At 41.0% G+C, this 14,282-nt stretch overlaps 1 protein-coding gene across 1 annotated transcript in view; it reads right to left on the bottom strand.

Moving 5' to 3' along the window:
• ADGRD1 (adhesion G protein-coupled receptor D1) overlaps window positions 1-14,282 on the bottom strand; it is a 596,761-nt gene that overhangs the window by 517,340 nt on the left and 65,139 nt on the right. Inside the window, exons 5-10 of the mRNA XM_088482162.1 lie at window positions 12,580-12,702; window positions 8,764-9,009; window positions 5,606-5,860; window positions 2,550-2,608; window positions 2,080-2,235; window positions 50-109 (exon numbers count right to left, since the gene is read on the bottom strand). Of these exons, the coding sequence (XP_088338288.1) occupies window positions 50-109; window positions 2,080-2,235; window positions 2,550-2,608; window positions 5,606-5,860; window positions 8,764-9,009; window positions 12,580-12,702 (899 nt within the window). The remainder of the gene's footprint in view (window positions 1-49; window positions 110-2,079; window positions 2,236-2,549; window positions 2,609-5,605; window positions 5,861-8,763; window positions 9,010-12,579; window positions 12,703-14,282) is intronic.

The following is a 14,282-nucleotide window of genomic DNA, read 5'->3' on the forward strand; positions in this document are numbered from 1 at the left end:
AATAGTTTACCTCTTAAAATCTAAGTAAAAGGGTGTGCAGCATACTTACTGACGGTACATCAGCCCAGGTAGGTGACGACAGCACCTCTTCCAATGTTTTGAGGAAAGCCTACAAATGTATAATACAGTTATTTAGATTATTGTAATTCATATTTAAGACTTATGTTTCCCAGCAAATTCTCAAGCAAAACATACGCCTTGCAGGAAATTCATGCATCCTCAGCATTTAACTTCTTGTTTTATGCCTACTAAGTTTATAGGTATATTACTTAACAGATTAATAATTATAATGGAAATATACATGGGAATGATACACTGCTTCAATTAGTCCCTAACATAGGCCAATGAATCTACCATTAGAAGTAGTGACATTTCAGTGCAGTTCTGCAGAATCGTCTGTGCTCAGAGATAAATCTTTTACAAAAGCAATGCACAACTCTGCAAATTGTAAGAGCCCATTTCTTATGCCGCATTAAAGCTTCTCTGGCCTATTAATACTAAGACAAAATTGGGAAGGGGAATTGTCTTCTAGTTTTCTACCCATGATTGGAAGAGATAGTTTATTATATTTAATAAATACAGAACATAATCAGTGTGCAAGTGTGTGCTTATCAGTGATAAGCAACATATGTTTCAGGGCCCTCACAAGTGACCCTTGTGGGAGCCGTACATTATGTTTGCAGGGAACCATTAGATAACAGCATAACGTCACAGCACAAGCATGAATTGTTCACTCAGAGCAAATAGGTTGATTTAGGGATGGCTAGGCAATCTAGTGAGATTAGCTACAACATATCTTTCCTGCTGCATTGCACTCACTCTTATATATGAGTTAATTAACTGAAAGAAGACCAAGTACAGAAAATAACTCCAGACATGAGGATGCATGTGACCCATATGAGGGGCACATAAGTCAGCTGGACAGCCCTTCTCCCATCACTGCTGTATATACTTTGCAAATTTACTGCAGATACTGGGTCTCATTCAGAACTGCACGCAAAGCGGCTGCATTGCATGTTTAAGAATAGCTGCGGACATCTGCCCATATAGTCAGATGGATCTATGAGGCTGCAAGTTCGCTGTCTAGTTATCCTCGTCTCCACCCTCTTCTTCAAACCCAACATTCAGGCTGTCCCCCAGGTTTGTAGCTTCCACCTTTTAAATATCTAAGGATCAGTAGACCCTCTCTCACTCAGGGGCAGAACTGTGGGAGACAATGGAGACGCCTGCCGCCGGGCTCCAACTCTGAAGGGGCACCTCCTCCATTGTCCGCAACATATTCACCCCACTTAGGGCTGTAACTATGTACCTGGAGTGTACCGTCACGGCCGCCCAATACATGGCACCCCTTCCCGGAACGTGAGAAGCCACCATACACTAGTGGAGAGCTCCATGTTAGACCATCAGCTACTACCTTCATCTATCTATAGCCTGTCTGCATGCGAATTGCTACATTACAGTGTCAGCAGCTGTGACGGGGGGCCCAAATTATAACTTGCCTCCGGGCGTCTGGGATGAATTTACGCCCTTCCTCTACACAATTCAAACTCTTTATACTCACCTATAAAGCCATCCCACACCCTCCCTCCACTGCGGCTATAGGTCTGTCCTGGCTGTCACCCTCACAGTGGGAAACTTGGGGCACGCGCCATAGCTCCCACTGAGCGTGCATTCAGGAGAAAGGACAGACCTTATGAAATTATTATAGAGATTCTCTCCCTCAGCCAATAACAGCACTGAACCTTCTGGTTCCGAGGGCACTGCCTTGTGGGTATGATGGCTACATATGCAGTAATGTTTATACGGCTAATACCCTCTTATGTTCTGCACTTTATAAATTGTTATGTTTGAAATCACTGTATCTGTAAAATACTTTGTAAAGCGCTGCATACGAGCACTATAAATAAAGGTAATAATAATAATAATAATTTGTATATAATAATAATTTGTATAACATTGTGTCTATACTGTATGTGTATTTGTGTTTAAAAATATATTTCGGTCACACCATATACTCACACACACACATAAAATATATGTTAACAGTGCCCAGATTCTGTATTGTTATGTTGGTATTACCTGAGTCAGGTTGCCCGCGGTGTCTTTCGTTAAGGATTTGTTGGGCATGATTTGTGAAACAACATCTAAGTAGCCCAAAACAAGCTGTGAGTGGGAAGACCTCCCATCCCCCTGGCCAAGGTTGGTTGTAATGGGATAATAAGCATCTGTGGAGATCTAGAAAACAGACAATATAATCACCCAGCCCTTTGAAAGTGTACGTTCTTCATATATCTCTCAATGACCACACTGTTACATTACTGAAATGAACACACTGCAGTGCAATCTGGGACTTTCAGAAAGTAGCTGCAAGAGAGATTACTATGGGGACATTGTAATCAATCTGCCCAAAAATAAAAATAACAACCTCATTTTCAAACATGCTTAAAGCAGAGTTAGTAGTTATTAAAAATTCTATAGTACATAGTCAAAACAAGCATTTAAAAAATAACAAGTCTGTTATATAACATTGTGATTTATTTAGGTCTTACCATGGGATATAATGTCCCAGGAGCACTTGAAATTGTTGCAGTAACAAAGGTTTCATCACCTGCCAAGAAATCAGCACTTACTATAGATTTTTACATGACAATCAATAAAGCTAGCTGCGTCTGAAAATATTTGCCCTTTTTTTGTGAGTACAATAAACATGTACCTAAGCAAAGGCAAAAGAAACAACTGGCTTACATTCAGGTTGCAGTAAGATTAACCCTGTGTTGTGCAGAAGAAAATGTGATCTTAAAAATGACAATACTACATTAATAATAATTATTAAAATAAAGCAATGCCATTATTCAAAGACCTATTACAGATTTTTTTTATACAATTCCTAGTAATACTAAAGTTAATGTCAGCATAGAAAGCAATTGTTACTGTGCACGTTTAAACTGCTTAATTATAATAAGTACCAACAGGAGAACAGTGCGGAAATTCCTGAATCCTGCGCTGGCTGAACAGTTATCCAGCTGCAAAGACACATCTGCATAAGTACAGCAGTGTAGATAATACTTCCATTAACAGGGGGAAAATATAACATAAATAAAACTACTGTCTGTTAAATTTCGGGCATACTTCTATATATCTCTTACATACTTTAAACCTAATAGTCACTGGCCGGTACATTATATACAGTAAAGTGCTCCCTGTTTATAACCTTTAGAACACCACATTCATGTAGCACCAGGTGTTCTATTAGTGTAAGAACAAATAAAAATGTAGTAATAACTATTTATTTACATTTTCTTACATAGCGCCAGCAAATTTTGTTGCGCATTACAATGCTGTAAGCGGTTTGTACACAGTTGCTGACCTATATTACCCTGTATATTGTAATTTATTTATGTTCAATAAAAAAGAAAAAGCTTTACAAAACAAAAAGTATTAAGTACATTATAAAGTTACCCCCTTATAAGGCAGTCCTTGAAGAAAGATCCTACACAATTGAATTGTCCCTTTAACATGAGGTTCATTTTGCAAACCAGCAGTTTACTGGGAGAATACCCTAGTCTCTCTAATGGGAGGATACTCCATCTTCCAGGTCTGCTCTGTTCTGGTTAGTGCAGATGGGATCGGTATGTAATGCCGGCTGTCGGGATGTCTCCTGTCAGAATACTGACAGTGGCATCCCGATGGTGGGTATCCCAACAGGGGTCGGGAAAGTATACTTACCCTCCCCCCTAACCCTCCCTTTTTGTAGCCTAACCCTAACCCTCCCCACCCCGTACCCTAACCCTACCCTCCCCATTAGTGCCTAAACCTAAGTTTCCCCCCTTCGTGCCTAATCCTAACCCTCCCCCCTTAGTGCCTAACCCTATCCCCCCCAGTGGTGCATAACCCTAACCCTCCCTCCTAGGGGTGCCTCACCCTAACCTCCCCCCAAACCTAACCTTTGTGCGCTCCCTAAACCTAACCCTCCCCCCTCGTGGCTACCTCTAAGGTTGCCCCAGACTTACGTTGTTCGGGGTGCCGTCCTTTGGCATTCCGGCGTCGGGATTAAGATAGGCGTCTGTATTTCGACACCTATCTTAAGTCCCTTGTCGGGATTCCCCTGTCGGTTTTGAGACCGGCTGCATCATGGCCACCGGTCTCATAACTACATCCCAGTGCGGAACACAACACTGCCTGCAGTTATGCCCTTGCTTAGAGATCCAGAAAAAATAAAAATGTTTTCCCAAACATATATTAGAAACTCTGTTTGATGGACGAGATAAAGGTCTTGAAAATGTATTGGATGTTCCTGATTGGCGACCCAGAGGTGGCTTAGTATATGCACAGAGCATAGGTGTGTTATCGGAGTGTCACAGGCATGTTGCAAAAAGCGACTGCATACACAGAGGCTGAACCGCTCACATGGGAAGCCATGCTTGAACTGAGAAACAGCACCTGCCATAGGTCAATGACGGTGTCTACAGACGGACCAATCAGTCAGAGACATGCTACCAGCAAAAGAGGCAGACAAGTATGAGACTCAGGTTACTCAGATGTCCATTTTAGAACTGTAGCAAACGCCAGGAAATTTGCTTTGGAAGATGAAGACCCTGACCTAGGTACTGCCTGAAAACAGGGGCATTTGCTGGCCGGACCCACCCACTCCTGGGGGCCCCAAACGGCCACAGCCTGTTAATCAGGCAGCGGCTTTAAGGAACTGCGAGAGATCTTGCAGTAGAAGACCGGAGCATGCGCAGTACAGATCCTGCGCATGCGCTGATCTTCTAACATCAGTGTAGTATGCAAACCATCGGGTCTGCATACTACTCTGAATCAGGCCCTATGTGCCTGCTACATATGCTATAATAACTTTAAATTTACTGCGCCTTTTATGTTCCAGTGGAACCCTATAGAAGTGTGAAGGATGTGAACATAAGGCCTGATTCAGCAGAGGATGGAATTGCAAAGCTGCACACAAGTGGCGATGGTTGCTCCTTTGAGCAGGCTGTGGAGGCTGAAGCCTAACACAGCCTGTCCAGGTCCTGGCATTCTCCGAGACCAGAAAGTCTGCGTTCATGGAGGCAGACTCTGGCCTCGCCACTCCTGAAACACGGGTGAGACACCCCCCGTTTCCGGGAACGTAGGCCATCCCTGCCCATGCACCACCCCGCAAACGCCTCTGCCTGTCAACCAGGCAGAGGCATAACAGGGCCTGCGTGCAATCTCGCAGATCCCATTCTGCACATGCACGGAACGGGTCCAGCGCATGCGCAGGTTCTCAATAATCAGAAATCTGCGTGAGTAGGACCATTTGGGTCTTCACTTCAATCAGCCCCATAGATCGCTAATTGCTAAATACAATTTACTTATTTATATATCACAATTATTATTGTGTTATTGAGTTTAGTGAGAACTGTTCTATTCTCATGCAAATATGCAGAACAGAGACACACAGTCACTTTAATTATAGAAAATATCAAGTAAGCAATCATTATCTAACTATAGTTCTACAAGTAAAGGTTCCACATGAAAGTCTATGTTAACATAAGTAATTTTATGTATAAATATGCAAATAGTCAAGAAGCGACATACACTGATGCTGCTTACCAAAACAACATACCAATGGCAGCTGTAAAATAGTGGTGAATATCATTCGGACTGAGTGCTCTTTCCCATATAACGAACTCATCGAAAGCTCCATTCACATAATGTTTAGAAGGATCTGCATTTGTTCCCACAACCAAGCTGTCGTTCCCATCTCCATAGCTATGGGAAACTTGACCTCTGGAATCACTGGCATTGAAAGTACCATTGACATAAACTTTCAGACCTTCACTTGAAGTCCAGGTAAACAGGACATGTGTCCAGTATGGACCTTGAAGCCAATTGAGAAAATAAAAATACATTAGAAAATTAGAAAAAGAATGGACAAACCTCAGTGATGTAATTTATTATAATATGATTAGGTAGTAATGCAACTGTTTTCATGTTGAAAACTATTTATAGTACAGTCGTATTAAAGAAAGTGTATACACTACTCTACATAGAACACCAACACAATTTGAAAGCAGACATTAGTGTAAGCTAATGCACATTGTGGACCTCATTTAGATTTGGACAAGTTGGGGCTTTTTTTTTTGCAGCAACCTGCCCCTTCTTCCAAACAATTTGCACTTCCGGCTCCAACGACAAATGTGCAGGGTTGTGGGTTGGAGGGGCGGACAAACCCTGTATATGTAGACATGGGCATGAACATTGATGATTTTGGAAAATAAGTGCAACAAAAAATAGATTGGATGTTTTTTGGGGAACAATGTTGGAGTTTGTCCATAAGAAGATACAGTATATTATTATCTCCATGACCAGCTGCAGATTTCACCTACTAAGAACTTAAATGTTTACAAATATATTTTTTAAATAACCTTTATCCTGTTATCAATGTATCAAAAATAAAATAGCAATTTTAAATTTTTAATTTATTTTATTGAACCTAACCTGCACGATTAGCTAGGGTGCAAACAAAAGAAAAAAACAGGCTGCTGTTACACCAATAATCAGCATAATTGAAGATTATTTATGAACAATAGAAATAATAAAAGCTGTCAAATAAGCTTCTATAAGATATGTTTAACCCCTTCTTTTATATAGGCCAATTATAAATTACATTTGATGCATATGTACTGTACTGCTAATTGATAAGACCTAATGGAGACGCCTGTGACTCACCAAGGTGTATTTCATCTTTGTACCTGCATACTGCACTTAATGTTAGAAGGCATTGTTTCATAATATGTTAGAAAACACCATCTCTTTATCATAGAAATTAAAATAAAACACTTGAAATTCCCTTTAGTATAAACATTATTGTGAAACAATTCAAACATGTGAAGACTGGACCTATGTTAAACCTAAATGTAAATTAAACACAATGATGATGATAGTGTCCTTTAAAGATGGCGGGTCAGAAGCCAGCACTATTATAATGACAGCGACCTGGGACTTCGTTCATTAGCACCATCCCTGGCACCATTTTTACCTGTGAGAAATTATCCCATGTAATACAATAAGTTTGTTTGCTGGGTGACTGTTCGCAAATGTCCCAAACCGTCTGCCACATGGCGGCACTTTGTGAGTTGTCAGGTCTGTGTTTCATATCATGTAGTAGTAGCTGTAGTGATCATCTGTGGACCAGATTTACTGGCATAACTGAGTATTATCCAATCTATTTTCATAATATTTTTGAGGAAATGCCTGTAGTTTTTATACGAGACACACAGCGATACTGAGTTACTGACATATATGACCATTTGTGAAAGAGTTTATAATCTTTACCTACAGTACCTATGACTGATATACCTATAGTGATGTTATTTAAGTGGGTAGTGTGTAAATAACACAAGAAACTGTAAGGAAATAGTGTGACTAAACAATGAGCTATTTTAGGAAGAGTAAGTACCGAGGTAGCAAGTATGTAATAACATCTATGAAACATTCCTATTTCTGGTGGTATGGCATAGTACAGTATACCGATCCTATATTGTGCACAACTATTCCTAGTTATACATTTTTATTATTATTATTATTATTATTATTATTATTATTATTATTACTACATGTCATCGTTCCACACCATCCATTAATTGTTCTCTGTTAATATTAATTGTTTAAGTTTGCAGACTGGAGGCTAAATACGTCATACATCCAACATGTTTGTGGAATAGACTAAGGCAGAGCTTCCCAAACGCGGTCCTCAAGGCTCCCCAACAGTTCAGGTTTTAGAGCTATCCATGGATAAGTATAGGTGACTTAATTAGTACCTCAGTCAATTTGATTTAATCACCTGTGCTCAGCCATGGCTATCTCTAAAACCTCTCTAGAACCTCTGGTCTAAGGGGTAAATTTACTAAAGTGAGGGTTTTTCAAAAGTGGAGATGTTGCCCATAGCAACCAATCAGATTCTACTTAACATATATCTAGCACCTTCTAGAAGATAATAGCTAGAATCTGATTGGTTGCTATGCGCAACATCTCCACTTCTAAAAATCCGCACTTTAGTAAATATACCCCTAAGAATTCTTTGGGGTCTATTTACTAAGCAGTGTTAGGATACCCAGTGAAAAGTGATAAGGTGCCAGCCAATCAGCTCCCAACTGTCATCTCACAGGCTGTGTTTGAAAAATGACAGTTGGGAGCTGATTGGCTGGGACCTTATCAGTTTTCACTCTCTCTCCTAACACTGCTTAGTAAATAGACCACTTTGTATTTACTCTATTCGTTTTCCAATTAACGGGAGTGCAGCCTGCTGCAGATATTGATTTTCTGTACAGGCTAGCAGTATGTGAAATGTGAGTGACATTTTTCCCCCCATCATCATTTATTTTTGGGACCCCACAGTTGTTCAGTCATCAATATATATATATATATATATATATATATATATATATACATATAAAAATAGTATTTACTGTACATCATTCAGATGTATGTAGGATCAATAGAGCAAACAATTCCATCTGTGAGAGTCTAATACAAGATAAGCCAGGAGAACACAGAGATGACATCAGAATAGAGAAAAAGATGGTGAAGAAACCTTTTCATGAGTGCAAGGAGGTGAGGACAAGAGAAGGGAAGAAAAGAGCTAACATACTAGATATAGATATATGGATAATATATTTGTGAATCTCATCTTTTACATTAGACAATTAGTATTGTAGATATAGTTGTCCTTTAAATACTTCTTAACCTATATGCAACAATGTAAATTTGCACAATAGGTACCTGGAGGAATAATGCTGGCTTTCCACACCTTTGAGTTTTCACGTGTGTAAACTTCTATATAACCTTCATGTTCACCAGCATAGATTTCAAAGCCATGAGAAGTAATTTTTTTCCCGAACGCTTGTGCCTGTCGGGCCTTTTGACTCTTATCATAAAAATGCTCACGGTGGTTGTCATTGGTATAGATTTTCTGTTGGTTCATTTGTTGGTGCTCCTGTATCTTCCAAAAAAATGAGAATGTAACACCTGGGTTTAGAGAGAGAGCAACAGGTTACCAAACACATAATGAAACGAAGTAGAAATTTCAAATGGAAGAAAGTTGAGGTGAGACATATGAGCAACATCGTAGTGATAACAACTCCTATCCAGTAAAAGTGAGTTCTGGGAAATACCATTACATGGCAGTCCCTTTCATCAATGTTTTTACCCACTAGATATTCACAGCATGTCACTGACTGGTACGGAGGCAGAGTTCCACCTATAGGCAGACTTTCACCCTTATTGGTGTTCATCAGTGGAGTATAGATTAAGCAAATTTTTATTAACAATAAATGTCATGCTATGCTTTACATACACATTGGGTAAGGCAATGGGTTTGAATAGTTCCGACGTAAATGGCATTTCATTGAAAATAATTTGATATTTTGAATTTCAAACTAATAAGTAACAAAAACTAAAGTGAGCTGGTGGCATTTTAACATTTGTGATATCTGGAAAAACTATTTATTTATAAAATTTAGCCTTTGTGAATGAAGAACCTATAGTATAGTGTGAGAAATATACTAGTAACAAATAGTGCATAATTCAATTAGCCCCATTAAGTTAACGGGTGCTAATTGATCGCCGGGGGCTATTCAATTAGTTTAACTTAATGGGGATTTTTTTTTTTGAGTCTCATGAGACCCAAACAGAAATCCCTGATAAGTATGTAGTTAACGGGTGATAATAGTAATACCCAGTTCATGCACAGAGTCCGTGAACTTTTCACGGACTCTGTGTGTTAACGCCCGTTAACTGCACTTAACACCCCTTTTTAACACTTGTTAAATATGGGTTTGGGTGAAAAATAGTGTTTGATTGAACAGTGTCCAGCGATAAAGCCCAGCGCTACCTCCCTTTTTCACCCATGAAAAGTTATCGGGTCTAATTGAACTCCCCTTAACGATGACTACACACCTGCCGATGCCGAGAACGTCGGGTGATCCACTGCGCGGGAGCGCTCATCGTCAGCGTCATAGCAGGTACACACTGCCCGATGTGGACGATATGTCATCCGATCCACCAGATCGGACGACATATTGTCTAGTGTGTACCCAAGGGCCGGCTCCAGGGGTCGGAGTACCCTGTGCCGGCTCAGTTTATAGCGCCCAATACTCACGCATGGCTTCACTGTGCGTGACAGAAAATGGGGGTGTGGCCTAATTAGCATAGGTCACGCCCCCAAAGTGACATTATTTGGAGGTGTGCCCGCATGGCACGGCTCCAAATAACGTCAGGCTGGGGGTAAGCCCAGCACTCCGTCACTAGCTGGGCTTCCCCCAGCCCTCTCCCGGCACTGAATGGATGCCGCGTGCATGCGCGCAGCATCCATTCAGCTACTCTAGGGTCCGCAGTGGGGGTACCCAACCTCCCGATTTGACCACCCGCGGGCCACTTCGACCCACGGGTGGAACAGCGGGACAGTAGTGTCCCGCTGAAATCGGGAAGTTGGGGAGGGGTGCGCCCTCTATGGGATGGCGCCCCTGTTTGACCGCACTGGTCGAACACGCCAAGATCCGGCCCTGGTGTACCCAGCTGTAAAAAGAAGAAGAAGAAGAAGAAGAAGAAGAAGAATTTTTAAAAAGTGACCAATATCCACAGGGTATAATTCTGCCTTGCCATTATCCCAAACCTAGAGAATGTTTTATTGTATCGCTACAGTGAGATAGCCAGCAACAAGAACCGGGAGGTTTAGGGCAATAGATGGTGACCAAAAAAAAGTAAGCCATTGAATAAACCCCATTAGATATCAAAAAGCCTGCTGATTCAGAAGTACAGAAACAAATACAGCAGAAGGAATTGCTGCATCTTAGAGATTTATTGGATATCGGTATACATATATTGGAGACATGGAAAAGCAATAAGTAAAGTATAGACATAAATCAAGAGTGGGGCCCATCCTCCGGATATTCACCCAGACTGCGTAGGATAAGCCCAACTCATACTCGACAGCGAGGGGGCTGAAAGACAAAAAAAATACTTTTCCTCCACTGATCCTAACAACCGATGGGGACTTCGGGCAGATGCAGATCAAAAAGTGCACTAATGTCCCTTTTGTAGAAAAAGAAAATCAAATAATAGGGGAAGACTTTAAGTACCACTATCTCCCTAATCTCAGCAAATAGACAGATCGGGCACTCTGGTTAGAGAATATTGCCTGGTGGTCAGTATGATCATCAGGCAAAGCCCCCTACACTACTAAAAGTAGTATAGGGGGATTCGGGGATGGGTGAGTGTAGGGATGGGGGAAGATCTCCCCCAATGTGACCTCCAATAAGGGGTATCCATTTTAGAAATAGGGGAGTGCCCTATTTCAAATGGCGGGTGATAAACAACCAACCACTCAGCTCCTAACTGTCATGTTACAGGCTGTGTTTGAAAAATAACAGGAGCTGATTATTTGGTCGTTTATCACCCTCCACTTTATCACTTTCCAGAGCTTAATACATCTGCCCCAATGTTTGATGATCACCTGTGAGCAAAATACAATATTACACTGTGCTATGATAAACTTATGTTTTCTGTATATGGGGGTAGGGCATTTTGTGCACTGGGCATGATTCACTACCGATCGCAACTGCGAATGCAATAGCGATTACGCACGTAACCACCCCCAAATGGTGCTTCCTGTGAATCACTCTGCGATGGCTCTATGTAGTCACTGCGCTCGCAGTCCCGATCACAATGGTTGGTTCGTGCACGTGCACTGCGATGCATACGCATGCACAGTATGCAACAATGCGTATTAGCAGTTGTGATCCAAGCTGAATCAGGCCCACTATCACCCTCATAATGACACCTGCAACCATGGGGGCACCCATAATTGAAAGAGGGAAGTCCCCTCTTTTTCAAACATTATAACTTCCTAATAACACTAACTGAATATGAAGAAAGTGTCACTTTATAATCATACCAACATGACATCACAGATCTAGAAATCCAGGAAGCCAGCTGTGCAAAGCAGGCTGTTCACTATGAGGGTAGATACAATAACACTATATAATACATCCATAGTTAAAAATCATCACACATTGTAGGACCTGTTTCCTTGCTAAACAAAGATTCAGGGGGTTATGCAATAGATTGTAAGATTATGGAATCGGCGTAATTTTGTTGCGTCTGCAACTACATTTAAAGCGGTTAATAGGCTTATTTTGCCTTATAACTGATTACCGCATTTAAATTTAGAAGTGAACTCGCCAAAATAACGCCAGGTCCATAATCTCGGGATTTATTACATAGGCCTTCAGTCTAAATTAAGACTTTATAAAATATCTAAATGTATTATTACTATTATTTTAACACTAGTAAGGAACCCCATTGTTATGTGGTCCTCACAGGCTGGTCTGACCTGTCGCTGCACTGGCAGCGCCTGGCTCCCACTGCGTATGTCAGAGATGGGTCAACCCTTAGCTGATTATTATATATATATTGCTACATTAGAGGATGCAGATACTGTACATTTACAAATTATAGAAGTTTTTTTGGGAAATCACCATTCAATATATAAGATTAGCTGGCATGGTTAATTCACTTATTATAATAATAAACACTAACCTTCTGGCCCACATTTACTTGGGTCACTAATACATGAGTTTTTAGAGCTTCCAAAATAGAGGAGTGTAACACCTTTCTGTTCATTAAGGACAATGCCATGATTGACTGTTCCCTCTACAATATCTAAGGAGAAAGCAAAAACATTATTTATCTTATTTATTCACAGGTATTTATATTGAGTACACATATTACACAACTCTTTACAGAGAATATTTAATTATTCACAACAGTTTCTCACTCAGTGGAGCTTGCAATCTATGGCCCTCATTCAGAGCCGTACGCTCTGAGCAGAGCGCACGCTCTGAATGAGGGCCGGGCTACATTTTCATGGAGCGTCCTCCTGGACGCTCGTATAGCTGTGGGTCACCACCCACAGGCTATACGAGCGTGCTTTGTGATGGCCGCGATGGTCGAGACCATCGCGACCATCGAATTTGCGAGCCGGAGCCTGCGGTTGAGGTTTTCAACCGCAAGCCCAGGAGTGATTTTGGCTCTATCAGAGCCAAAATCACTCCCACTGACATCACTAGTGATGTCAGTGGGCCGGCTTCTGACGGGAGGCTTTCCCGTGGGAACGCCCCCGTCAGGGAGGCACGCCCCCGGCACGCCCACCAAAGGGGGCGTGCTGTCAATCAACATTGACAGCACGCCCCCTTTGATCGGACACAACGAGCGAAGGACTTTCCTTCGCTCGTCGCGTCTGGCGCATGCGCACGACGGAGCTCCCTCCGTCGTGCGCATGCTCAGTGCATAACATCGACCCACTTGCGAGCGGATAGCGGCTCGCGAGTGGGTCTGAATCAGGCCCTATATTCCTTATCACATGGATGGACACAGACGCACACAGTTTTATTTACTGTATTTGCCAGGAGGAATTTAGCCTACCAATATGTTTTTGGATCTTGGAAGGAAGCCGCGGTACCAAGAGGAAATTCACCCAAGCATAAGGACAATGTACAAACATCAGTGCTATGAGGCAGTAATGCCAATCACTGTGCTACCGTACTGCCCCATTTTGACGTTTGGTAACATGTTTCCAATACTATTAATTGATAGTTTTTATAATTGCGTCATAACAAATACATTTTCATTTATACTTTCATACATAGAGATATAATATTATATACAGTAGAGCCAGTCACAACAACACACACCACATGCTAACTGTGCTTTATAATTTTTGCTACACAATAGAAGTGCAAAGTATTAATAAATCTTTAGTCCTTATTGACATTACAATAAGCCAAAATACATATTTAATACAATAATAATACATAGACAACAGCAAGGTCAATAGTAATCTTCACATGTGCAATGTATTAATATTCATCCATATTTATTGACTTTTTTTAATCTTCCTGCCAACAAATCTATTCATCTATTTTCCTTCAGGCCATTGAAATGCTAATATTGCGGCATTTATAATATCCGTTTCCTATGGTACCATTTGTATGAACTGTAGTGGCATGTGCTTAAAGCGGAAGGTTCAGGTCTGCAACTTCATTTACATTACTATTGCAGTAAATGATAAATCTTAATTTTTTTTTATAGTGAAAGAATTTAAATACTATTTGATGCAAAATTCTCGCTGTCATTTGGACCCATGAAATCCGGCATATAATCCTCAACTGCAGAGATAGGGAGACAAAGCCCTGTTCAACCAGTGTACAACCAGGACTCAAGCCCTAAAGTTTTTATTTTCA

The sequence above is a fragment of the Taudactylus pleione genome, unplaced genomic scaffold (assembly GCF_031769625.1).
Source record: "Taudactylus pleione unplaced genomic scaffold, aTauple2 ptg000282l, whole genome shotgun sequence".
Classification (NCBI taxonomy): Eukaryota; Metazoa; Chordata; class Amphibia; order Anura; family Myobatrachidae; genus Taudactylus; species Taudactylus pleione.